At 40.0% G+C, this 27,473-nt stretch overlaps 2 protein-coding genes across 4 annotated transcripts in view; both read left to right on the top strand.

The window, feature by feature from the left end:
- The window catches only part of DNAH12 (dynein axonemal heavy chain 12), a 292,017-nt gene extending 289,506 nt beyond the window's left edge, over nt 1-2,511 (top strand). Inside the window, exons 73-74 of the mRNA XM_061618291.1 lie at nt 589-656; nt 2,211-2,511. Of these exons, the coding sequence (XP_061474275.1) occupies nt 589-656; nt 2,211-2,401 (259 nt within the window). The 3' untranslated portion in view covers nt 2,402-2,511. The remainder of the gene's footprint in view (nt 1-588; nt 657-2,210) is intronic.
- An 80-nt stretch (nt 2,512-2,591) lies between these two features.
- Nucleotides 2,592-27,473, top strand: part of ASB14 (ankyrin repeat and SOCS box containing 14) — a 32,339-nt gene continuing 7,457 nt past the window's right edge. Inside the window, exons 1-9 of one of the 3 annotated variants that reach the window (XM_061618295.1) lie at nt 2,592-2,968; nt 6,040-6,271; nt 7,064-7,119; nt 7,344-7,475; nt 7,576-7,734; nt 9,585-9,830; nt 19,845-20,016; nt 20,850-21,393; nt 21,823-21,976. In XM_061618295.1, coding sequence (XP_061474279.1) covers nt 6,153-6,271; nt 7,064-7,119; nt 7,344-7,475; nt 7,576-7,734; nt 9,585-9,830; nt 19,845-20,016; nt 20,850-21,393; nt 21,823-21,976 — 1,582 coding nt within the window. In that variant the 5' untranslated portion in view covers nt 2,592-2,968; nt 6,040-6,152. Of the gene's footprint in view, nt 2,969-3,388; nt 3,636-6,039; nt 6,272-7,063; nt 7,120-7,343; nt 7,476-7,575; nt 7,735-9,584; nt 9,831-19,844; nt 20,017-20,849; nt 21,394-21,822; nt 21,977-27,473 lie in introns of those variants that run through there. The other 2 variants (XM_061618294.1, XM_061618296.1) reach the window with 2 other exon arrangements.

The following is a 27,473-nucleotide window of genomic DNA, read 5'->3' as shown; positions in this document are numbered from 1 at the left end:
CACGTAATGGCATGCCACCTGGGGAAAAAGGACCATTGGTCTCACCTGAAGGGTGATTTTCCCAGGTATCATGCCATCACGGCCCTCCCTATTAGAGGATGCCTGGGTGTTTTTGTACCACCTTTCAAATTATTTCTGTTCAAAGTTGTATTACGTAGATTGGGTAACTGAGTCAAGACCTTTCTGATTCTATTAGGAATGAATGTGGTTCTGTGTTATTTGGGGCAGTTTCCCTATTTTCCTTGGTGGTAGGCCTGTTGGCCCTTTTGTACCTTTTCAGATATCTCACTTCGGCCTTGTCACAAATGAACTGGAGGAGGAGGGGGATGGATGCCCCAGGTCTTGACTTCAGTACATTCTTGCCTTTAGACACTAGATGGCGCTATAACCCACATAATGGCATGATACCTGGGAAAACCACTCTTCAGGTGAGACCAATGGTCCGTTCTTCACAGCATTTTTTCTGCCATTTCTATTATGCTCTTTCTTTTTCAGATTTATCTATACTATACTAAGTTATCCCACACCAGTATCTATGCCAGTGTTATGTGTATTGATTGTTTTTCACATTTTGTTTTCTTTCTCTAGAGGTCTTCTGGCTGAACAATACCCTAAAGTACTCTTTGACCCAATGCCAATTATTTGGATAAAGCCAAGTAAGTAAAGTGATATTTAGTAAAAAAAAAAAAAAAAAAATTGTGGAAATATCCCATCTTTTTTAGTGGATCCTGTTAATTTTGGTGCCTTACTTGATTGCTCTCTTTGTACTCTGACTATGTAACTTGTAAAAAATACTTCAAGTGTAGGTCTAGTTTTCCATTAGCCTAAGTGTTCAGCATACACTGGAAACTCCTCTGGTAGATAGATTTATTCTTCCCCTTCTTTTACTGACTTAATCAGAAATGCATGCTTTAAATCTGAATACTGGCCATAACTTAGAAACTGCAACATATTTTTTTTTCTTTCGCCAATGACTAGTATAAAAAAAATAGCATTTTCTTCCACATTCTTCCTTCTGCTTCCTATTCTTCAAGACAGTATAGGCAAGACAAATGATTTTTCAACCCACTTGTTTGTTACTCCTGAAGTAGAAGTAGTACACAATATTAGTTATCAAAGGACCATGATTTCAGGGCTCAGGCCCATCTGCACTATACATTTAAAGCAGTATCATACCACTTTAAACAATCATGGCTTCTGCTAAAGAATCCTGGGAAGTGCAGAGCTTGGAAAAGTTACTTTTTTTGAACTACAACTCCCATCAGCCCCAGCCAGCATGGCCACTGGATTGGGCTGATGGGAGCTGTAGTTCAAAAAAGTAACTTTTCCAAGCTCTGGGGAAGTGTAGTTTGTTAAGGATGCCAAGAATTGTTAGGAGACCCCTATTCCCCTCACAGAGCTACAATTCCCCAGAGTGGATTAACAGTCAATCCTAGTTGAGCTCTGTGAAAGGAACTGGGGTCTTCTAACAATTCTCAGCACCCTTAACAAATTACAGTTTGTTCTGGAGCATATTTAGAGGCCTTGCTTTAATTCCCCTTAATAGCTGAAGGTAGGGTCTTTTCTGTGATGAAACCTTAGTTATGGAACATAACCCCTGAGAACTTTATATGCCACACCAGATAATTCTCTCCAACCATGTTTTTGAATTAATTATTGGTGTTTAGTTTTTGTGCTGTTGGTCTGATTGATTTTCATAGGGATTTTTAGCTGTCACTTTATTTTTATTCTCTAATTCTTGTGAAACCTCTTCAACAGCTTAAAGGGCTGAAAGAACGGCTATATATTTTAAATAAATAAATTTTAAAAAAATCCAAACTCCCAACACATTCTAAACTAACATGTCAAGCAGAAGGCTAAACTGGGACCTCCATCTTGACATGTCAATTTGGTATTTTTAAATATATGCATGCGATAACGTTCATAAAGGTGATGCCCCACCACCAATCCAGTCTGCAGCCTGAACTCATACAATCCAGCAACAGATGCATCATGTTGGGTTGCTGTTCTTTTTTTCCCTCTCAATCAAACTGACTGTGGTGTGTTACAGTGTAGTCTATAAGTTGTTCTTTATATAAATTGAGCTGTGAGTTTTTTCTAGGCTTTACTAAAGAAAAAACACATTTATTTAGCACTGAAATTATTTATACAATACATTATTTTCATTTTTTTAACATAGCATAATCAAAATTGTCTTTTTTTCCTAACAGCAAAAAAATCAGGCATAAAGAAATCAAATGCCTATGTGTGTCCACTCTACAAGACAAGTGAGCGTAAAGGAATCCTTTCAACAACTGGGCATTCTACTAACTTTGTCATTGCTTTAATGCTATTAACTGATCAACCAGTCCAGCACTGGATTAAGCGAGGGGTTGCTCTGCTTTGCCAACTGGATGACTAATTTTGAAGAGCTCAGAATCAAAGATGACAAGACAGAACAAATGACATTCTTTCCTGAAACTTTGTTACAGAGTTATTTCGATCATTTTGACTTCTAAATTGATTGCAGTATTTTGCAATTAAATTTGATTGTTACTTCTTTGTAAAAATATTGATGTATTCTGTTCTTTTGTTAACTATCAGGATGAAATATGGCTTACTTAATTTATCATTAAGACATTTTAAGGTTATTGAAGGATAACATTCCTGCTGCTAGCAAATTTTGTTTCAACTCTTAATCTCCATCAACCTGCCAGGAGCAACAGTGTAGATTCAAGTGGACTGGTCCAAACATCACATGAAAGCCAGAAACAACAGGTGCATATGGTGCTAGGCAGAGTAATACCACTAGCAATGCCTAACTTCCTGGAACAAGAGAGTCTGTGTGACCAGTGCCAGTTATCCAGCAGTAAGCACCATCAGTAGTATAACGCCTGCTGCCAGCAGCCAGTCACCCAAAGCTTAAGGAGAACTGTGGGGAGAGTTGCACCCAAAACTTCTCTCCCACTCAGAAGGTAGAGAAAGGATGGTGAGACAATGCAGAGTTGCTACATTTTTAACTGAAAGCTAGTAACATGGCATTTTACTAGCCATGATTGTGTATGCCCACTCTGGCATAACAGTTGGAAAGATATGTAAATAGGTCTTAGTATTTTCTTTTTTGAAATTTGTCTTAAAAATGGTTTGTGCAATCTAGCTACAGTAAAGCACATTTAAGTACTACTGATTTCAGTGGTAGAATGAAGAACATGCTTGTCTCCCCCTGAAATCAGTGGGACTAAAAATGCTTAAATTTGGCTGTATCATGTTCCCAGCTTTATGAAAGGTGTACATAATCTGTTGTCTAATACTTCTCAGTTTTTAATGTATCATTTGTTTGAAGTTGCTTTGATTCTTTAATTCTTGAATTGTGCATTCTCACTTAAGAGTATTATGATGAAAAATATCTGGCCTTTTAATATTTTTACTTATGGATCAGTCTCATGTCTCTGAATACTTCTAACCTTCATGTAATTCTCATAGAGAAACTTGAGGGCATGACAGAGTATCTCATGGTCAGGTATTTATAGTAAGTTATTAATGGATATGGGCTCTGCAAGGAGCTAAGGATCATTTTTCAATACATCAAACGTCACATTTAGTTTTAACATTTGCTTAGAGTGTGAGGTCTTCTCTGTTCCAAATGTGGAAGAAAGGTGAGGAGAATTTGTGCTTTTAAATTTGAATTAAATCTTTTAAATTAAATTTTAACTTTGTGAGCTGTTCCCAAAAACAACAATATTTTTTAAAAGTTTTATATGTACTTCTGGCATTTTGTTAAATCATATTGCAACTGTAGTATTAAAAAAAGCTATTTGTTTGCATGCTTTGCTTTAAACCACAATTTTAGAGGATAAAACATTTAGTAACTGAGTAAATAAATAATTTTCTGTTTCAAACTGCCTCTAACCTCCTGCTTAGTTTTAAAATCTTTATAACACTTTTTCAGATATCTGTTTGATGTATGTGAATGGAACAAACCAAAGTCATTTTATTAATATATAATAGGGAGTGTTCCCTGAACAGTAGCAAAGAATAATATTTCACTGTATTTGTAATATGCAGAGCAAATATGAGTGCTTTCAACAAGTAATCAGATCTGTACAACAAATGTCAGTGCTTGTCTATCAGTTATTAAAATCTCTGAAGCATTTGTTATTATATTTTGTTTATAAGGTTACCTTCTGAGCAGTTTTACTATTAAAATAATGTGGAGGGGTTTAATGGGCATGATCCTGTTTGAGTCCTACACGCCTAGCAGAGTGCTTGCAGAGATGCACCCAACTATGTGCCCACTGGATCCCTGCCCATCGTGGCTGGGGAAATTGAGCTTGGGGGGGGGGCTGACTGGGGAGGTCCAGTGCATGGTGAATACCAGAGCTTGGAAAAGTTTCTTTTTTTAAAACTACAACTCCCATCAGCCCCAGCCAGCATGGCCACTGGATTGGGCTGATGGGAGTTGTAGTTCAAAAAAATAAATTTCCCAAGCTTTGGTGAATGTTTCCTTAAAGGAGGCAGGAGTGCAGAAACTACTGAAAAAGCCAGGCCTGGACCAAATGGATTGTAACAACTATTGCCTGGTCGCCAATACCCCCCTTTTGCTGAAGGAGATTGTGAGGGTTGTGGCAGAATAACTGCAAACATTTCTGGATGAGACTTATCTAGATCCGTTCCAATCTGGGTTCAGCCTTAGTCACCCTGATGGATTACCTTTCTAGAGGAGAGTGGGAGTGCAATCCTGCTCCTTCTGCTCACTCGCTCTCTCAGCAGCTTTTAATACCATTGACCATGGTTTCCTCCTGGACTGACTCTGTGGGATGGGTGTCAGTGGCACTGTGTGGCCAAAGAGTAGCTTTGGAAGAATGCTCTTCTGTCTCCTGATATTTACACTATTGAGTGCCACAGCATACTATTTTGTCCCCATTGCTGTTCAACATATATAAGAAACCACTGGGAGCAATTAGTAGTAGTTTTTCAGCTAGTTGCCATTGATATTCTGATGATACCCAGCTCTATTTCTCCATTATATCTGGGTCAAGAGAGGCTGTGCAAGCCTCTGGACCAGTGCCTGGATGCAGTGGTAGACTGGATTAGGGTCAATAAACTGAGTTTGTATCCTGGAAAGGCCTTGAGAGTGGGAGGTCCCTATGTCAGTGAGATAGATCAATTGTCTGTTCTGGTCAGAGTTGCACTCCCTCTGAAGGACCAGATTCACAGCTTAGGGTACTCCTTGATCCATCTCTGTCACTAGAGGCCCAGGTGACCTCTGTAGCTAGGAGTGCCTTCTACCAGCGCTTGGTACACCAGCTGCAACCATTCCTGGACTGAGATAGCTTGACCACAGTAGTCCACGCAGGTAACCTCAAGATTTGATTACTGTAGCAATACACTTTTTCAAGTATATTGTTTGGATAGGCCTTTGGAATGTAACATTTTTTACCGATCAGTTTTTATTGAGATATTATTGATGTTTTTGTTATTATTGTGTTTTTATATTGTATACTGCCTTGTTACATTTTTGATGAAAGTGTGGTTTATAAATATTTATGTAAATAAATACAATTAATAAATACTCCTATAATTATAAATATGCTTCACATTGAGATCTGAGTGCCTTGCCTGCAGCAGTTTTACTCTATAGAAAGATGCAGTAGCTTGGACAATTAATTAAGAATACCATATTATTATTGTTGTTGTTGTTATTTTATTATTATATTATTATTAAAAAACTAAGATGGTAAAGTTATATGGAAGAATTAAGCATGGGGGAGAAGTGAGCTGTACAGCAGTATGGTCATCAATTGTTAAAACAAGTGTTAAGCAAAGCAATAGCCAAGATCAAGAATAGCTTTTTTCTGAGCATCATGTCCTTTGTGAGCCAAACGTCCCCTTCTTTCCTAGCATGGGAAGAAATCTGCCGGTGGACATGAAATCAAGTTGACATTCAAAAAAATTAAGAGAGTTGCCAGTTAAGACTTCTTTTGCGTCTTAGTAAATGAGAAAATAGTACAATTCCAGTCTATTTGTTTATCATTCTATATTTTTTTTCTACATGTATAGCTACTGATGTTTCTGGAAGAGGAGAAGAAATATAAGCATTGGAAATTGTTTTCCAGCATAGAACAACTATTTAATCTTCCCTAGTTTTGTGTTCCAAGAGATGTGGTTTTAGCATGTATGATACTACAAATGCATACGATGATGATGATGACATCCCTACTCAGTATGTCATACAACAAAGTTTGCAGGACATGCATAAGAGTGAGACAGAGGCCTCAGCAAAAAATGAGAGGTGTGTATCCTTTTGGATATTGCTCTACTAAAGCTATGAAGTGACTGGTACAGAAGTCTACATAACCTTTTTAAAAATGGGAAGCTGCCAAGGGTAGCACTGGATACTGTGAACTGTTTGTATCATATTGTTATGTTGACATTCAATCATTTTGCATAATACCATTATGTACATTGATTTTTCTCCATTTTATGTGTTTGATTGAGGTGAATGGTTATGGGGTTAACATGCTGATTTTAGCAACGATTCAGACAAAGTGAAGCACGGTACATTCATTAATTAACCACACTTTTAGTCTTCTTCCCTTCCTCTAATAACTTCAAAGGCTTGTTCACGTGTTACACTGAACACAGGTGCAAGCTGTTTCTACACTTTATTTATTTATTTATTTATCTGCTATCCTGGCCTGCCTGTCAAAGTTGCCCAGGGTGGCAAACAACAAAGTAGTAACACAACACAAAATAAAGTAAAAATAGATTTAAAACATTGAAAAACATTAAGAACATTTAAAAAACAGTCACATCCATAAGAACATAAGAAGAGCCTGTTGGATCTGGCCAATGGCCCACCTAGTCCAGCATCCTGTTCTCACAGTGGCCAACCAGCTGCCTATGAGAAGCCTGCAAGCAAGACCTGACCACAAGAGTACCCTCCCCTCCTATGGTTTCCAGCAACAGGTATTCGGAAGCATCCTCAGAGCCGCTAATAGTGTTATCTTCCATGAATTTGTCTAATCTTCTTTTAAAGCCATCCAAGTTGGTGGCTTTAATTATTATTCTCTTCTCTTTGCAGCTTTAATTTTGCTACAAGTACAAATCACAGTATGATCATCACTGCTATTCAGACAGTTAAGTATCTGCTTTGGTTTCTTGGGGGATTAAGTAGAATAAAGGGGAGGATTTGATTTCCTTTATGTTGAACAGATGTTAAACAACTGGGTTCATTAACTCCAGAATGAGCCATCAAATGATGTATATGGATATGTGAACCAGCCATCCTTTTTACTTTAATTAGAGTTCATTGGGGTTACAATGCTCACAAATATCTTTGTTCCCTCTTCCACCCTCAACAGGTGAAGAAGAGGCTTTGCTCAAGCTGATGAAGAATGGCTCTGCTTTCGAGGAAGTAGATCAGCAAGGCTGCCTTCCTTTGCATGAAGCTGCAACGCAACCAAACAAGAATATTCTAGAAATAACTCTGAAAGGTAGAACATTCTGCAGACTGCCTAAGGGTTGTTCTCAAGACAGCTTTATATCCTCACTTGGTGTGCAAACACTTTTCTGTTTCTTACGGTTATTTTTCAGCTTCACACCCCGTTGTGTGGCAACAGACAAACCTAAAAGGAGAAACTCCTCTATTTCTAGCAGTGGACAAATGTCTTGTGAACAATGTAAATTTTCTCCTCCTCAACGGTTTTAATCCTGATATAACCAACGAAGAAGGAGATTCTGCTTTAATTATTGGTAAATCATATTACACAGTTGTATCTGGTGATTTTTTGATACTGAGACTATAAATGGGCATATCAAATGTTCTTTTTTCATTTCATGCAAAGACTTGGGGTACCTATTTCAGTGCTAGCTAAGTGGCAGACCTGAATTTTTCCCATGTCATCCCACTAGCTTGTCTTACCATTTGTCCTCTCAGATCCATTTCAGGAGGGAGCCAAGCTCCAGCTTGGAGGGAAAACCCCAATGTGGGCTTGAGATTTGTGTCTGAGGGATGGAGCACCAATGGCCTCACCTTCTTATGCCCCTGATCCCACTTTGCTCAGCAGCCAGCTAGGCAGGCTGCAAAGTGCTGTGCCAGGGAGACCTCAGCCACCTACCATCATAGGTTGCCCAGAGGCACTCTACATTTATCTAGATTTGTGCTATGGGACCTGTGCCCCAAATCCTTGAAGTACCTAGCAATGCCCCTGCCTGCCCTTGACCCTGCCTCATACATTTCCATGTCCCATCTCTTCCGATCATTACTGCTAAGGCAATGGCCTCTTTCTGCACTCCCTTTCTTGTCCCTGCTTGCTGCCTGCTTGTGAGCAGAGGGGTGGAGGCATGTGCTTCAGAAGAATCCATTTGTAGGACATGTCCCAATAGGCTGGTGGATGGCTGGCCCTGATGCAGTCTAGGTGAAACTATGTGAGATGACATCGAACATTATAGTTGTTTAACACTCACGTCGGAAATATAAAAACAGGTAAAACCCAGTGGGACTTCCTGTCAGGTAATTGTTTAGGATTAAAACCTAAGTCCACATTAGTGTGCAGTTACTATTCACTTAAGCTTTCTACCTTCTAGTATCGCAAAGTATATTTAGTGGGATAGATATTTGATGAGGGTATATCTTAGTCTGACTGCATCTCAGCTACAGGAGCTATTCCTGGGCCAGCTAGGGTCCTTGACAATCTTACTGGGTTTTATTTATTTTGAGGTACCTCTCCTGCTAGAGTGGTACCCCATAAAGTTAGATTTATTATTATTACTATTATACCCCTCCCAGCAGGAGCCCAGGATGGCAATTTATTGGGGAGAACACCTGGTGCCTGTCTCAGAGAATTTGATGGTTGCTGTAGCTATTGAGAGCCTGACAATTCTCTAGGGCGAGGATGGCCCTAGAGGCCAAGGGTGGCTGTGCTTGCATCTGGCCTTACTTGCTGGCACCCAGACTAAGAGTTCAGGTTTTTCTTTTATACTGGAAATTCTGCCTTCAAGGGCAGAGCCAACTGCCTGCAAAGAAGTCTGGCTTCCTTGCATGTCCCCAGCTATTTTGACAGCATTGGATAGGAAGCTGCCATTGGTCCATTCAGTATTGCCAACACTGAGTGGCAGTGCTCTCCAGGGTTTCAGGTTCCCAGCCCTACCTGGAGATGGCAGGGGTTGAACCTGGGACTTTTGACATATAAAGCATGCGCTGTGGCTCCTCGTCCCAATACCTTGATCAGCTATGATTGTCTGCTGCTCCTCATCTTGATGAGGACCTTCCTCCTTTGTCATGCACCATTCAAAGGGAGGCCCACCATGAATGGGAGGTTCAGGGGAGTTTTTTTAACCTTTGGAAAGTGCTGCAGAAGTAGCCAGATGCACTGAAATAGGACAAAATTTGTTGTGTTTTGTTATATTTGGGACTGAAGAAAAAAGTTTGGTTCTAAGTTTAGCCCCTCACAGTGCTATGTGACCTTTATTGCCAAATATAAATAGCATGAGATAGCTGAGCAATGGTTTGTCCTGTCTTTGTTTCACAAGAGACTGAAGCTTTTCAATTCAATGGCTTTTAAATTAACCTTTTAAAATGCTGCTTTCTTAATATTTTACAGCAATCAAACATGGCTCGTATGAAATTGCTTCCTTGCTGATACAGTTTGGTGCCAATGTCAATCTACAGTGTGTCAACAAGAGGACAGCTTTACATGAGGCAGCCAGGCTAGGCTTCAAAAACATGGTGGACCTTCTGCTTTGGTCTAAAGCAGATCCAGATCCACAGAGTGCATATGGGCTCACCCCTCTAGCACTGGCAGCACAGAACGGGCACACAGAAATTCTGGAACTCTTACTGCGTAAAGGTGAGGACTTACATACAATTCCTTGGAAGTTAAATGTGCACCTTAAGGCCTACCTGTTTTTCCGGTAATTGCCAGAACAATCCTGTGATATACAATACTTACTGTTCTAAGGAACAGAGGTGTAAAATTCACCTCTTGTCTAATCGAGAATTTGAAAAGCCTAGCCATATTCTGTTAAAAGGACAGATAGACAGATACCATGAAACACTGTGCAGAGCTAATGGCAGAAATCTTTGTCCAGGCATATATGGGTGTTTTTTCTTTCAGTCCTGTGATGCTCGTTCACAGTAACCAACCCATGCTGGTCTGTTCATAGCAATGCTGAGAAGCCAATGCTAATGGTAAAGTGTACACACTGGGCAATTTTTCAAACCATTTCTGGCTGAGCAAAGTAAGACCTTTGGTTAAACATGTCAGTTTAGCATACTCTGGTTGTATGTCTGGTATGCATCTTCAACACTGAGGGCTTATCCATGTGGGAGCATAACTTTGGGCTAAAAACACTGTTTTTACCTCTGTTTTCTGTTTGCACCTTCTACAGTAAGGGCTCAATGTCAGCTGCAAACATGGTGTTTTCTAGTCACAGTTGAGGGGAAGCATCAATCACGCAGTTTCCTAAAGACCACACCCTCTAATTTAACATTCCCCACTTCCTCTCATTACGTGGCAACCGAGCATGCTCAGTTTGTTCTACCAGTAAGTTTCATTTTAAAAAACAACCACCCAGAAGTGCGATTATTTGTATTTTCACTGGTACAATACAGCTGAAATACAATTCTTTCTTTGATCAGTGTTATGCTTTTGTGCACAAGTTGGGGGGGGGAATAAACACCATTTGCAGCAATGTAAAAATGCATTGCAGAATGCGGGAGAGCAGCTGGAAGTTGCAGGAAATAAAATGAACGACGGGAGGAGGGAGTGGTGGTAGAGAAGGGAACGATTGACACACCCACCTAAAAGCATTGGAGCAAAGCGTCTGCAAGCCCTAGAGATATGAAGACTTTTTTCCTTCCCTTTTTATATTATCAGAGGATTGGGTTAGTATGGATTTACAGAGGGGAAACTGTGTGATAGCTTCTGTTTGCCAGTAACGTCATGTAAACCATGTGAATTAAAAGGGGATGCAAACAGCACCTGTGGATAAGTCCTGAGTTTTATGTTTTGTGTTTATGGTCAGTCCCCACAAAAAATGAGTCAAGAGATTTTAAAGAACCCACAAAAGATATAATACAATATCTCCCTTGTGTTTTATATCTCTTGACTCCTTTTTTCCCCTTTTTTTGTATTACCATGAGCACTGAGACATTGGGATGAAAGTCAGGGTGCACATTCAGGATGCAAATCTTCATTGGAAGTTCAAAGACTGTCTTGGTTCTTGAGACTGGGAATTGAATAGATAGCTCATTCTGTGTGGGGTTGCATTCCCCTTCAAGGAGCAGGTTTGTAGCCTGGAGATACCCTTGACAGCTTGGTCTGATAGCTCCATCATACTTTCAAATTATAGACATAAGTTGTAAAGAACAAAGAAAGGATAGCTAAGATTTTAGAGGCAGCAGGAAGCAGAATGGAGATTGGGGCTTTACTGGTAATGGTAATTTGATGTTGGGGGGAGGTGTGCTGGTCCCTTTTGCTACAAGATCCCTTTCTTCAGAATTGGTCCTGTTGCAGTATAATACTGGTCCCATTACAAAATAATTCAACTCATTCCAGCACAACTCTTTCTGAAAGAACTAGAATTCTCCAGTGGGCACCAGAATACCCCCCAGTGGGCATTGTCTTCCTCTCCTGTTGCTTGAGGCAGCAAAGAGTTAACACTCCTTGCTCTTTAGTCTGGTTGGCTTAAATCCTTACTTAGAATCCCTACTGTTTTTGATTTGTTGTATCTGAATTCCTTTCTGAGTAGTTTGTGTTTAAATGTTGTTTACAGTTTTTTCCAAATGAATTGTGTGCGCGTCTGGGTGACTGTTAAGTGTCCATTATGTCTGTTGGTCAATTTATTTTGTTAATTTTCCTAAGCTTTTGATACCCTGAAAATGACCTAGAAATGATAATTAGCAGAGGTATTCAAATTAATTCCGTTTTATCTAATGAATTCTGTATATTGATTCAACTGTGACAGAAAATAATTTTCTGAGGGGAAAAAAACCTGCTAGCAGTGAAAAGCCTGAAGAGTACACCAAAGTTTCATCGGAGCACTCCAAAAAATAAAATCAGTACAGAAAGCGGCAGGAGTGGTTGGTGTGGTAGCGCCTTCAGCCCGCTCAGAGAGAAAGATGTTGGTTAAAAACAGAAGCCACGGCAGCTCTCATGGAAGCAGCTGCCATTTTGAGCAACTGAAACAGCCTCACAGGCAGGGGGGGGGGGCATTAACTCTTGCAGGAGCACAGAGAGTGGCCCGTAACAGGCACAGAAGGATTACAAACCCTGCAAGTGATGCAGTAGCAGAGTACTCAGGGAAGGAAAATGCCACCAACACTAAGGAGAAAAATAAAAACGCACTTTTACCAACAACATTATTAGAGTGCAGAAGACCAGCTTACGTGGGAGATCAAAGCCAGCACTGGGTGGCAACAAATGATGAGATGCTCTCTGAGGAAGAAAGGGCTCCAGATCCTTTGGTCCTTTTCTGCTCAGATTCAGAGGAGGAAGAAGAATTCACTGGGTTTAACACCCAGCAGTCTGAACTTCCACAGACCTATTTAGATATTGCCATTGCATAATGCTGCCACCTCTGGTCAAAACCAGCAACAGCATACATTCAGCAAAGACAAACAGCACCAACAGCATAAAGATTCAACACAGACAGTTAATTTGGTCTCTGCTGCCATCTCCGATCTCAATCAGGAAATTCAGCAGGTGGAATCTTTCCATTTTAGTCCTGATGCATTAAATCACATTAGAAGAGCCCTGATGGATGACATTTCTGCAGAACTAGCTGCATTTCACCAGTCTTTTCAAGTAGCACCTGCACAAATGTAGCAATCACACCCTGCATCAGTGAATAATCAATTTACCTTCCAATACATTGCAGCACAGTGCTCATTTGAGTCAGCTAAACAATACTGCTAATGAGCAACAGGGGCAACAGAGAACATGTGACAGTGCTTCACCAGACCCTCATGATGCGTCCAGAGGTAGAGCACAGAGGCTGATTGTTCAGAGGTTTGGCAGACAAAACACTGAGACACAGCAGAATGTGTATGATGGTTTAGTTGTCTCACTGGAGTAGGATATAGATGGTTCACAGGTAGAAGAGCAGCCCACCTTGAGGCTTTTCCATACAGGATGGCAAAGTCAACTCCTGATCTCTATGGAATTGTAAATTAACTTTTTGGTCTGAGTAACTCTGCTGTGTTCTCTCAATAGTCAGGTAGTCCCATGGAGGGTGTGATGTCCATCACATCCACGGGGCAATGATTGGGCAGCAACTGATGGTCACTACAAGGACAGCTGAGTTGCTGGAGACCAGGTTACTGATGTTATGTACCTTCAAGTCAGTTATGACCTATGATGACCCTATGAATCAACGACCACCAGTAGCATCTGTTATAAACCACCCTATTCAGATCTTGTAAGTTCAGGTCTGTGGCTTCCTGTATGGAATCAATCCATCTCTTGTTTGGCCTTCCTCTGTTTCTATTCCCTTCTGTTTTTCCCACCATTATTGTCTTTTCTAGTGAGTCATGTCTTCTCATTATGTGTCCAAAGTATGATAACCTCAGTTTCATCATATTAGCTTCTAATGATAGTTCTGATTTAATTTGTTCTAACACTCAATTATTTGTCTTTCTCAAAGTCCATGGTATTCGCAAAGCTCTCCTCCAACACCACATTTCAAATGAGTTGATTTTTCTCTTATCCACTTTTTTTGCTGTTCAACTTTCACATCCATACATAGAGATCAGGAATACCATAGTCTGAATGATCCTGACTTTGGTGTTCAGTGATACATCTTTGCATTTGAGGACTTTTCTAGTTCTCTCATAGCTGCCCTCCCCAGTCCTAGCCTTCTTCTAATTTCTTGGCTATTGTCTCCATTTTGGTTAATAACTGTGCCAAGATATTGATAATCCTTGGCAAGTTCAATGTCCTCATTGTCAACTTTAAAGTTACATAACTCTTCTGTTGTCATTACTTTAGCCTTCTTGATGTTCAGCTGTAGTCCTGCTTTTGTGCTTTCCTCTTTAACTTTCATCAGCATTTGCTTAAAGCATAACTGGTTTCTGCTAGCAGTATGGTATTGTCTGCATATCTTAAATTATTGATATTTCTCCCTCCAAATTTCACACCTCCTTCATCTTGGTCCAATCCCGCTTTCCGAATGATATGTTCTGCATATAGATTAAACAAATAGGGTGATAAAATACACCCATCTCACACCCTTTCCAATGGGGAACCAATCGGTTTCTCCATATTCTGTGCTTATAGTAGTATCCTGTCCAGATTATAGGTTGCGCATCAGGACAATCAGATGCTGTGGCACCCCCATTTCTTTTAAAGCATTCCATAGTTTTTCATGATCTACACAGTCAAAGGCTTTGATGTAATCTATAAAGCACAGGGTGATTTTCTTCTGAAATTCCTTGTTCTGTTCCATTATCCAGCGTATATTTGCGATATGATCTCTGGTACCTCTTCCCTTTCTGAACCCAGCTTGGACATCTGCCATTTCTCACTCCATATCTGGTAAGAGCCTTTGTTGTAGAATCCTGAGCATTAATTTACTTGCATGGGATATTAAGGCAATAATTTGATAATTACTGCATTCCCTGAGATTCTTTGGAATTCGGGTGTATATTGAACGCTTGCAGTCTGTGGCCCATTGTTTTCTTATCCATATTTGTGGATGAATTTTTGTCAAAACGTGGACAGATTCAGTCTCAGCAACTTGTAGCAACACTATTGGTATGTTGTCTGTTCCTGGTGATTTGTTTCTTCCAAGTATTTTAAGAGCAGCTTTCACTTCACATTCTAAAATTCCTGGTTCTTCAGCATACAGTTCCTCCATGAATGAATCTGTCATCCTGGCATCTCTTTTATAGAGTTCTTTAGTGTATTGCTTCCATCTTCCTTTTATTTTATATCAGTCAGTCAGTGTGTTCCCCTGTTGATTATTCAACATCCCTACTCTTGGTTTAAATTTCCCTTTAATTTCTCTAATCTTTTGGAACAAGGCTCTTCTTCTGCCCTTTTTGTTCTCCTCTTCTATTTCTTTAGAATAACTATTGTAATAGTTCTCTTTATCCCTACATACTAGTCACTGTATTATTGCATTTAGGGTTCTGACCGTGTTTCTATCTCCTTTTGCTTTCCTTCTTTCCTTCTTTCCATTTTAAGAATTTTGTCAGTAATCCATTGAGATCTTTCTGTCTTAACTAGAGGTATTGTCTTTTTGCATTCTTCCCTGATAATTAGGATTGCTTTGTTCTTCTTCTTTAGCTTTGCTCTGATTTTTTATATGATCAGTTCATGATCTGTTCCACATTCTGCTCCTGGTCTTGTTTTCACAGAAAGTATGGAACGACTCCATCTTCTGCTACCAATTACATAATCAATTTGATTCCTATATTGACCATTTGGTGATGTCCACATTTACAGTCATCTTTTCGGTTGCTCAAAAAATGTGTTTGTAAGAAACAAATTATTGGCTTCACAGAATTCAATCAGTCTTTCTCCTGTTCCATTTCTATCTCCTAAGCCCCATTTCCCAACAATCTCTAGTTCTTCTCTGTTCCCTGCTTTGGCATTCCAGTCCCCCATGATTATCAGAACATCTTGTTTTGGTGTGTGATCGATTTCTTCCTGTACTTCTGCATAAAATCTTGCCAATTCCTCTTCTTCTGCATTTGTCGTTGGAGCATAGACTTGGATGATGGTTATGTTAATAAGCTTCCCATTAAATCTCATTGATATCACTCGCTCAGACCTTACATTATGGCTCCTAATTGCTTTTGCTACATCACTTCTCACTATTAAAGCAACACCGAGTCTTCTTAATTTGTAATTTCTTGCATAAAATATTTTGTAGTTGCCTGACTGAAAATGTCCCGTTCCTGTCCATTTTAATTAACTCACGCCAAGTACTGTAATGTTGATGCGTTCCATTTCTTGCTTGATAATTTCTAACTTTCCCTGGTTCGTGCTTCTCACATTCCATGTTCCTGTTGTGTACATTGTACAACTCTGGACTTTCCTTTTGCATCTGTGCATTTCAGCCTCTGGTCTTCTTTTTGGCTTTGACCCAGTTGCATCATTAGTCACAGCACTACTTGTCCTTGTCCTTCGTTCTTCCCCAGTGGCTCATTGAGTGCCGTTTGACCTGTGGGGGTCTAATCTTCCAGCACTATCTCATGTTGCATTTTCATAGGGTTTTCATGGTAAGAGGTATTCAGAGATAGTTTACCATTGCCTTCCTCTGAGTCCGGATGCATCTTAGTCTGGTGTCTCAGCTTTGACCATTCCGCCTTGGGTGACCCTGCTAGGAGTCTAGCCTCTTGGTCTAGATTCCTGACGGCATTGCTCTCAGCTTTTTTGACACTCTCAAACCCCCTCACCACTTTAAGGTGTGCAACCGATTGGAGAGACCAGGAAGACACGCTATATGAGGGAGCCGTGGCCTGGATGCCGTGGTCAGCTAAAGTACACTAATTCAGCTCGGCAAACTGCAAACAGGCATGCAGAGTTCCTGTCAAAGGAGGAGAATGTGCAGCACCTACCTCAAACACAAGTACTAAGGGCTGCTTCATGTGTGTTATCTTCATCAAGTGATGAATTTGTGGGCTTCCACTCCAGTGCACGAGCAATAGCCAAAGACACTTCATTAAAAACAAAAACAAAACTGTGGTCTCTGCAAAGAAAATGCAGGGGCTATATGTGCTCATTGCCTACATTAAGATCAACTGAGCAGGACACAAAGTCCATGCGGTTATTTGATCTGCGTCTGTTTTTGCTGCAGATAAGAGAAGCCTGGCTGGAAGATGTTAAATCATTTGCTGATATAAAACTCCTCAAGTGCAGTCAATACCACCATCTAGTGGCACATTGGGTGCATTGCAGTTTTCTAATTTACAGTGTGTAGTTTCTCAGACCAGCCACAAATTGTTGCTGCCAAGTCATGCAAAAGCAATGATGATGATGATTTAAAAAATAAATAAAATAAATTAGTCTGATGTACAGCCAGATTAGGACAAAGCTATATTGTGAGCCCAATTCCTCTTCAGATGAAGACAGTGCTAAAGTTCCCAGACTTTCATGCATCCAAGGGTCCGAGAGCCAAAGTTCAGAGTGACATCACAGGTTGCTAGACAGCCAGGTGCTGCTATGAACACTGATTCCCTTGATCCTCAAGTGACGCCAGATATTGAGGGGGAAGGAAGTAATTTCCTGGTACAAATTGCAAAGTATCTCACACACTGTTAAAAGGATTAACATTTTATTAATTTGTTCTGTAGAATGTTAGCAGCATTGGATCATCCTGACAAACCAACTGATCCAAAGCGCAGAGGTCCCCAAAGTACTAATCACAAGGTGTAAGAATTAATTGGAAGCCCTTCTTCAGACTAAAAGACTAATGGTTTTGGCAAATAAATACTTCTTTCCAGACCCAGTGTATGCATAAAGTCTGACCATTGGCAATTAATTTGCCTGTGGTTACTTTAATGTCCAAAGCTCATCTACCAAAAGAGAGCACAACCATTGGACACGACTGATAGAATAGCTTAGGTGCATGAAGTGCTCAGCAACAGTTATCAGTTCTGTTTTAAGGCTCATGCTTTCCACAGCAACATCATACCACTCACCATTCCACTACATTGCCACCATTGTCAAGTACTGTATATGGGGCCAATTTGGGCACTTCCTCATCAGGAGGTGAAAAGTTTACTGGGTTCCAGCCTCCCCATTCAGTAATCAGAAACTGCAGTTAGACTCTCAATGTAATTGGTTCCATAATGTCCCATACTGGGCAGTCTGCCTCTTTACTTTCAGAGCAGCCTTTGTTGGCTGAGTATAACATTGTATCAGTTGGGGTTAGATATGGTATGTTCTGAATGTAGAAAAAAAGTGATGAAATGGTCTCTAATAAACTGTGTTTGGGTAAATCATGGCTTACATTTGTTTTTAAGGCCACAACAGTCTTAAACACAAAGCACCATGTGCGAAGTCCATCTCTTCTACTTCTTAGGGGTGTTTGCTCCTCCTGATACAAGTCTTGAGGATGGGCTATTTCTGAGATAGGGAGGTCAAATCACAGTGGCATATGCCACTGCATTTCTTCTTGTGTGACAGACTACCTTGGTGGCATTTATTCGCTGCCTGAACCTTGAATCCCTCAGCGAGAGAAAAATAAAATGAAAATGATATGGATGATGATGATGATAACATATAATAAGGGGATGTCACTCAGTGATTATGGGATTGTTACATTGGACATTCAGGAATGTTGCATGAGATCCAGCTACAAGGGTCAAAACCTCTCCATCTGCCTTGTTTTTTCCAGTCCTAAAAAATGTCAATTTTGGGTTATTTGGGCCCCAGAATGTTCACACATTGAAGAGTTATAAAGGCATGTCTAGGTTTTTCCTCTTAGAACACACCAGCATATTGTCCCTTTGGGAAGAGTCTCTTGGTTTCTCTAGAGGGCCAGAGGCATATAAGTAAACATCAGTTACCTCATGAGCTTCATGAGAATGTGAAGGTTATTTCTAGCAGATTTGTTATTTTTTTTTGGAAGTATTTTTCAAGAGTAGCAGCACATAGCACAAGTTTGCTCTTCTGGACAGCTGCAGTCTTTACTAACTGAAGGAATGGATAATTACATATTGATTCTTGAGTGTAAGGGTCCCCTATAGGATGACCTTAGCAATTATTAAATAACAACAAACAAATAGAATAGAGATGAGCTTGTTTTTGTTTCACAAGGTTTCCATGAGGCTTCAGCCATATCCATATTCACTATTATCTTCTGCAATGACAAATTTACTATTATTTTACTAGAGTTTTCAATTCATTAACTAAAGAACTGTTGGAATGATGCTGATGTTCAATTCATTACCTGCCCTTCGCCACCAGGTCATAGGGTGGTGTAAATCAGTTTATGGATTAATATTACAACCGCTGAAACAAAATAACCTTTGGTAGGGCTTACTACTTTGCACAAGTTGGTAACTTGGCTAAGGAGGTTTACACACATGCAATTTTTTTCCCCTCCCTTGAGGACATTTAGTAGCAAATTAAATGCATGTTTTCTGTGTAAGTTAATTTGTCTTTACTCCTTGTCTTCAACGGTAGTTTTTTATATAGTTTTTAGAGAATGTGGGCAACAGAAGACAAACACATGCTTCTTATATAATCCCTAACTCACTGGAAATTAAGACTACCAGGCCTTCTGTTGTTCCTTTGTGTTCATTTAAAGAGCAGCTGAAGTTTTCAGATTACTGGCACTCAGCAGGTTCTCATAGCATGGCAATATTTCAGGGATTGCTTTGCAGGTATGAGAAGTTTCACCTAGTTGGAGATTTCCTGGCTGCTTATGAAACACTCAGGAGGTTTGGTTGCATAAATTACCACTAGTGGCCATTAGTGAGTTCCTCCTTGCTGGAGCTTCTCTGACTGCTTCTGAATCATTCAGGGGGTTACCTTACTCTGCACCTGGTATTGTGGCACATTCAGCAAGAGCAGCTGCTGCTTATGCAGCACGGTGAACAAATGTTCCTCTACAAGAGGTTTGTTGGGCAGCCACTTGGGCAAACCCAGATACATTTATCAAGTACTATAAGATGGACATTTACACATCTGCAGAGGCAGCTGTGGGGAGGTGACTTCCTTAGCAGGTGCTGCCAGATCATTAACAGGCATGTACCCACCTAAACAGAAGGTCAACTTTGGAACATGCCACTTGGAGGTGTCTTGGTGAGTCAAACAGTTCCTTCACATTATAGCAGACTTGGGGAGTCTGTAGTGAGAACGCTAATTACCAGTACCTATTTATTAAACCTCTGCTGTTTTCTTCCTTAGGTGCCAATGTTCTTTCCCAGGCATCTGATTGTGCATCTATATTATTTGAAGCTGCTGGAGGAGGAAAACCCAATGCTGTCTCACTTCTGCTAGAGTGTGGAGCTGATGCCAATGTACCAAAGCATTCAGGGCACCTGCCTATCCACAGAGCTGCTTATAGAGGACACTTCTTGTGAGTTATAAATGCTGACTCAAATGATGTGATTGGGATAGGTTGTGTGTGTTAGTCGTGTGTCTTTGGAGAGCAACAGTGTCTTCAAAGTTTTCCATGTTTGAGCAATTGAACTATGAGTAGCAAATAAAAGATACATGATAAGATCTTTGAATAAAATATCAGAGTTACAATCATCAAAAAAACAAAAGGAGGGCCACATGGAATAACATCTGAATGGGAGCACGGATCATTTTAGACATTTCTTCAAAAATGACATTTCTGCAGACCTTTCTCCAGAAAGGTTTTATACTCATGTTCAAGTATGAAGTAAGCAACTGTGCAAAACAGAATCCTTCATGGTTTCTTTGCGGTCCTACATAGGGGTTCTGTAGTTGCACAGAACCATATTCAGAACCTTCTAGAGCTAAGCCAGTAAAAGGCTTTGGTGCAAACACCCACTGCTTCAACTAAAGTGCATTCCTGAGTGGACAGGATCAGTAGCTTCCCCCTTGTTTCTCACTACCGCAACAGCATTTGGAACATTCTCTAGCCTTTGTAGCTACTTGAGCTAAGCTTTGCATTCTTCTATCATTTTATTTTTGCAGTTTTTAATGCATTTTCCTTTTCGTTTTGGGATCCTTGCCTGCCTATGTGTGTATGGTACAGTGGAACATCTTTTTAAAAGTGAAAGGTGTGGGGCAAACTCCCTAAAATAGTTACAACCTGTACCTATTTTGCCTTAGAGCACAAAATGGCCTCTTGTCCCCATTGTCAGAAATTTTCCAAGCAGGATCACAGTATGACTGCGGCTTTCCTGAAGAATAGTCTGATGGTTTTCTTTCACTCCCTAGAGTTTTACAGATCTTGGTTCCAGTGACAGACAGCACTGCCATAAAGGAGAGTGGGATCAGTCCAGTTCACTCTGCAGCAGCAGGAGGACATCCTCAGTGCCTTCAATTCCTTCTCAAATCTGGATTTGATCCCAATTTTATGTTGCATCAGAGAATTCGCAAAGGCTATGATGACGAGAGGAAGTCAGCCTTGTATTTTGCTGTCTCTAACGGGGATATTAACTCAGCCCAGTTGCTCCTAGAAGCTGGAGCCTTACCAAACCAAGATCCAGTTAACTGTCTCCAGGTGGCCTTAAGAATTGGCAACTATGAGCTTATCAGTCTCCTGCTTCGCCATGGGGCCAATGTGAACTACTTCTGTCGGGTTAACACAACACATTTCCCATCAGCTCTGCAGTATACTTTGAAAGATGAAGTCATGTTAAGGATGTTGCTGAATTATGGGTACAACGTTTATCTCTGCTTTGATTGTCCTCATGGGGACAATGTGCATTCCCAGTACATATTTGAAGCGTGGACCTCAACAGTTATCAGAGACACAATGGTGAGTACTTCCTACTGGGAGGGAGGGCTGCTTAACCCCTCCGGACCGCTGATTTGCGTCAGCAATTTTCCCCGCCCCAGCTATTTGCCTCCAACTGGGCTCCAAAACTGTGAGTCTGGTGTGGCAGGATTGAATTGGCAGATAGGAGAAGAAACAAGCACCATCTGCCAGCTCCACCCATTAGCATATCCAGACAAGTATGGAAGTGCAAACTCAAATGCCATCCTTAAAACAACACTCGCTAGAGTAGTGCTTGGTTATCCCAATTGCAAATGCTATGATTTTTACTAAACTGCACTTGCTGTATAGCTGGTTTGCTTTGCTACTGTTTTGACCTGGGGCTTTATTGGCTTAGTTCCTCAGGGGAACTTCAGTGAATTCAATAATTTGTATTACTAGTCTCAAACTCTCTTGTTTTTCCTCTTTCAGTTCTGTGAAGTGATAACACTATCGTGGTTAAGGCACCTGTCTGGGAAAGTGGTGCGTGTAATGCTAGACTATGTTGATCATATCAGTATCTGCGCCAAGCTTCAAGCTGTTCTTCAAGAACAGAAACTATGGCCAGAAATCAATGAAATTTTGAGTAAGTATCCAATACATTTTAACATATAGAGAAACATAAAATTCAAATATGAGAAGCAGAGTGTATTGTAGTTCTCAAATTACCAGTTGCATCTCATTTAGGCTGTAAATCTATGGTCCCTGCAAGGGCCTCCCAGGGGCTATAGGTCAGATCTATCCTTCCAACATCCAAGTTAGAGGAGCTCTGACATTGCAACCTCCCTCTTCACTGATATCAGCTTTTCTGACATTCTGGCTTAGCTCATGCCAGTGCTCAACATCAGCAGGCCCCAAAAGGGGGTATTTGAGGGGGCAGGAGAGAAAACACTAAAAAGCAACTTTTTCGTGTGAAGGTTGGATAGTATTGTACTAATGCAAAGTTTTCCTCTGCCCTCATGGCAGAGCCCAGCAAAGTGGTTAAACTGCCTCTGTATCCTTAACAAATCCTTAGCAAATCCCTTAGGATTGCACTGTGAGAAGCTTATCATTAAAATAACTGCTGGATACGGGTAAAGGGATTCAGCAGGTTTGAATTCTGATGGGTATGACCTAAAGCCTCTTTATAGTGAAGAGACAATGTACACCTGCATTATCCAGACTAAGTTTTTATATATGAATCATTACCCTGGTTCACCCCCCCCCTAGAGTGCACACCTTAACATGGTGAGGGGGTTAGAGAGTGTCGAAGAAGCTGAGAACAAAGCCATCAGGAGTCTAGACCAAGAGGCTAGACTCCTAGCAGGGGCACCCAAGGCAGATTTGTCAAAGCTGAGACACCAGACTAAGATGCATCCAGACTGGGAGGAAGGCACTGGTAAACCACCTCTGAATATCTCTTATTTATTTATTATACTTGTATACCACCCCATAGCCGAAGCTCTCTGGGCGGTTTACAGTAACTAAAAACAAATACAATTTAAAATACATCTTTTAAAAAACAGTTTAAAACTTACCATGAAAACCCTATGAACAGAGTATCCAAAATGCAACACGAGATAGTGCTGGAAGATGAGACCTCCAGGTCACAAGGCACTCACCGGGATACTGGGGAAGAACAAAGGACAAGTACGAGTAGCGTTGTGACTAATGACGCAGCTGGGTCAAAGCCGAAAGGAAGCCCAGAGGCTGAAGTGCACAGATGCAAAAGGAGAGTCCGGAGTTGTACAACGCATACAATAGGAACATGGAATGTGAGAAGCATGAACCAGGGAAAGTTAGAAATTGTCAAGAAAGAAATGGAACGCATCAACATTACAATACTTGGCATGAGTGAATTAAAATAGATGGGAATGGGACATTTTCAAGCAGACAACTACAAAATATTGTATGCAGGAAATGAGAAATTAAGAAGAATCAGGGTTGCTTTAATAGTGAGAAGTGATGTAGCAAAAGTAATTAGGAGCTATAATGTTAGGTATGAGCAAGTTATATCACTGAGATTTAACGGGAAAACAACCACCATCCAAGTCTATGCTCCAATGCCAAACGCAGAAGAAGAGGAATTGGAAAGATTTTATGCAGAAGTACAGGAAGAAATTGATCACACATCAAAACAAGTCATGGGGGACTGGAATGCAAAAGTAGGGAACAGAGAAAAACTAGGAATTGTGGGGAAATGGGGTTTAGGAGATAAAAATAAAGCAGGAGAAAGACGTATTGAATTCTGTGAAGCCAATAATGTTTCTTGAAGACGTATTTTTTGAGCAACCAAAAAGACAACTGTAAATGTGGACATCACCAGATGGTCAATATAGGAATCAAATTGATTATATAATTGGTAGCAGAAGACAGAGACGTTTCATACTTTCTGCAAAAATAAGACCAGGAGCAGACTGTGGTACAGATCATGAACTGGTTGTATCGAAAATCAGAGCAAAGCTAAAGAAGAAGAACAAAGCAATCATAATGCCAAAATACAATTTAAATAACATCCCAGAAGAATATAAAGATCAAATAAGGAACAGGTTGAGGCTTTAAACTTAGTTGACAGAGAACCAGAAGAACTATGGAGTGACATCAAAGACATTATCAGGGAAGAAGGCAAAAAGACAATGCCTCTAGTTAAAAAGAAAGACCTCAATGGATGACTGACAAAACTATTAAAAAGTTTAAAGAAGGAAAGCAAAAGCAAAAGGAGATAGAAACACGGTGAGAACCCAAACTGCAACTATACAGCGACTACTACTTAGGGGCAAAGAGAACTATTACAATAGTTATTGTATAGAAATAGAAGAGCACAACAAAAAGGGCAGAACAAGAGCCCTATTCCAAAAGATTAGAGAAATTAAAGGGAAATTTAAACCAGGAGGAGGGATGTGTTGAATAATCAACAGGGGAACACACTGAATGAGCGAGATGAAATAAAAGGAAGATGAAAGCAATACACTGAAGAACTCTGTAAGAGATGCAAGGATGACAGGTTCATTTATGGAGGAACTGTAAGATGAAGAACCAGAAATTTTAGAATGTGAGGTGAAAGCTGCTCTTAAAATACTTGGAAGAAACAAATCACCAGGAACAGATGGCATACCAACAGAGTTGCTACAAGCTACTGAGACTGAACCTGTCCAAATTGTGACAAAAATTTGTCAAGAAATATGGAAAACAATGACCCACAGACTGGAAGCATTCAATATACATCCCAATTCCAAACAAAGGGGATCCCAGGAAATGCAGTAATTATCTTTTTTTATCATTGATTTTTATTCAAATTTTCAAAGACAAAACAAAACAAACAAAACAAATTAATAACTATTACAATAAAAACTATTGACTTCCGATTTGTCGTAGATTAGCTATAGGTCTATGATATATAACAAACCTGTCTCTTAATAAAATTATACAATCACTTCCTCCAGTGGTTATCTTAATTGGTATCAAATCTCATTAACATCATTTTATTCTTTCCCAAAAAAGTCAAAGAGAAGTTACTAATCCTTGAGATATATATCCATCAATTTTTCTCCAAATAGACATGTCAATTAATCCATCTCTTCAGGTCTACTAAGTCCAGTAATTTCAATAGCTCTTCTCCCATTATCAATATTGATTCCATCTTCCATCTTCCATCTTTGCACACCCAATAATCTTGCTGTCATAATGATTCTATCTTCCATCTTCCATCTTCGCACACCCAATAATCTTGCTGCCATAGTCATATAATAAGAGTCTGATAGGAATTTCTTTCATCACAAATATTTTCTTGCCATCAATTCTGAATGTGTTACTGAAATGTTGTTGTAAAGTTGTGTCTCTGTTCCTCTTTTCCACAGAATGCACCAGCACATCTCCCGAGAGTCCCTCCACCGTCACACATCTGGAATTAATTCTATAAACTTTCACTATTTCAAATTCCATCAAATCCTTCCAATCCAGGAATTTTTTCGAGCCATTGATATCTTTATCTCTAATCTCTTCACCAATTCCTTCAGGGACAGCGCTGAATTCCAAACAGTAATATTTGTCTTTAGGATCCATCACAACCATAAAATCCAAATCTTTTTCCAGGTCCATATTTAATAAATCTATTCCAATCTCCAGGGCTTGAGCCTTCCCTTTGATCTTTCTTTCATCTTCTTTTTCTTGTCCAGTTATAGAATCCTGAATTTCTTTCAGCTCCTGTCTCATTTTGCCAAATCCAATTTTCATCTCTTGCCTGTTCTGTCCCAGCTCTTGTTTCATTAGCTTGATCTCATTCATTATTTTCTGAAACATATTTAGAGAGAGAACCCCTTCCTGAACATCCAGGGTCTCAGCTGCCCTCTTGATTGTCATTCCCAAAACCAAAAGAACAAAACCCCTTCAATTCCAATATAGTCACTGTACTCAAGCAAAGAACAGTTTATTTCTTTTTTCAGCCACAAATGAGTTAATCTTCCAAGCCAGATGACATCACCCTCTAGACAGCACGAACTGTCTTATCTCTTATATGTCCAAAACAAATTTAGTTCACAGCGTCCAAATGGTTAGTAGCACAAAGAATAAGCAGATTCGCCAAAAAAAACAAAAAATTTCCAGTCAAAAAATCTTCTGACTAGTTTTATAACTGAAAAAGCTTCCTCTGAGACAGGAGCTCGTCTCAGAGGCTGCACAGGCGGAGCGATTCCTCCTGGGAAGTCGAAATGCAGTAATTATCAAATTAGTGACTTAATATTCCATGCAAGTAAAGTAATGCTCAAGATTCTACAACAAAGGCTCTTACCAGATAAGGAGCAAGAAATGCCAGGCATCCAAGCTGGATTCAGAAAGGGAAGAGGTACCAGAGATCATATCGCAAACGTATGTTGGATAATGGAACGGACCAAGGAATTTCAAAAGGAAATCACCCTGTGCTTTATAGATTACATCAAAGCCTTTGATGGTGTAGATCATGAAAAACTATGAAATGCTTTAAAAGAAATGTGGGTGCCACAGCATCTGATTGTCCTGATGTGCAACCTATACTCTGGACAAGAGCCTACTGTAAGGACAGAATATGGAGAAACCGATTGGTTCCCAATCGGAAAGGGTGTGAGACGGGATGTATTTTATCACCCTATTTGTTTAATCTATATGCAGAACATATCATATGGAAAGCGGGATTGGACCAAGATGAAGGAGGTGTGAAAATTGTAGGGAAAAATAACAATAATTTAAGATATACAGATGATACCATACTGCTAGCAGAAACTAGTTATGATTTGAAACGACTGCTGATGAAAGTTAAGAGAAAAGCACAAAAGCAGGACTGCAGCTGAATATCAAGACAACTAAAGTAATGACAACACAAGAATTATGCAACTTTACAGTTGACAATGAGGACATTGAACTTGTCAAGGATTATCAATACCTTGGCACAGCCATTAACCAAAATGGAGACAATAATCAAGAAATCAGGAGGCTAGGACTGGGGAGGGCAGCTATGAGAGAACTAGAAAAGGTCCTCAAATGCAAAGATGTATCACTGAATGCAAAGATGTATCACTGAACACTAAAGTCAGGATCATTTAGACCATGGTATTCCTGATCTCTATCTATGGATGCAAAAGTTGGACAGCGACAAAAGCGGGTAAGAGAAAAATCAACTCATTTGAAATGTGGTGTGGGAGGAGAGCTTTGCACATACCATGGACTTTGAGAAAGACAAATAATTGGGTGATAGAACAAATTAAACCTGATGAAACTGAGGCTATCATACTTTGGACACATAATGAGAAGACATGATTCACCAGAAAAGACAATAATGCTGGGAAAAACAGAAGGGAATAGAAAAAGAGAACGACTAAATGAGAGGATTCCATAAAGGAAGCCACAGACCTGATCTTACAAGATCTGAACAGGTTTGTAACAGATGCTATTGGAGGTCATTGATTCATAGAGTCACTATGTCGTAATTGACTTGAAGGCATATAAGAACAACAAGCCTAGTTCACCTGTCATAAGCCAAAGACAAACCTTGGCTACAGGTAATGGTTAAAGAAAGAGCTTAATAATAATCCTGTATTCATATTACATGTTAAGCCAAAGTTTGGCTTAGCTGC

This window comes from Rhineura floridana, chromosome 3, assembly GCF_030035675.1.
Source record: "Rhineura floridana isolate rRhiFlo1 chromosome 3, rRhiFlo1.hap2, whole genome shotgun sequence".
Taxonomy (NCBI): Eukaryota; Metazoa; Chordata; class Lepidosauria; order Squamata; family Rhineuridae; genus Rhineura; species Rhineura floridana.
The sequence above is the reverse complement of the archived record's forward strand: the minus strand, read 5'-3'. Positions and strand labels throughout refer to the sequence as shown.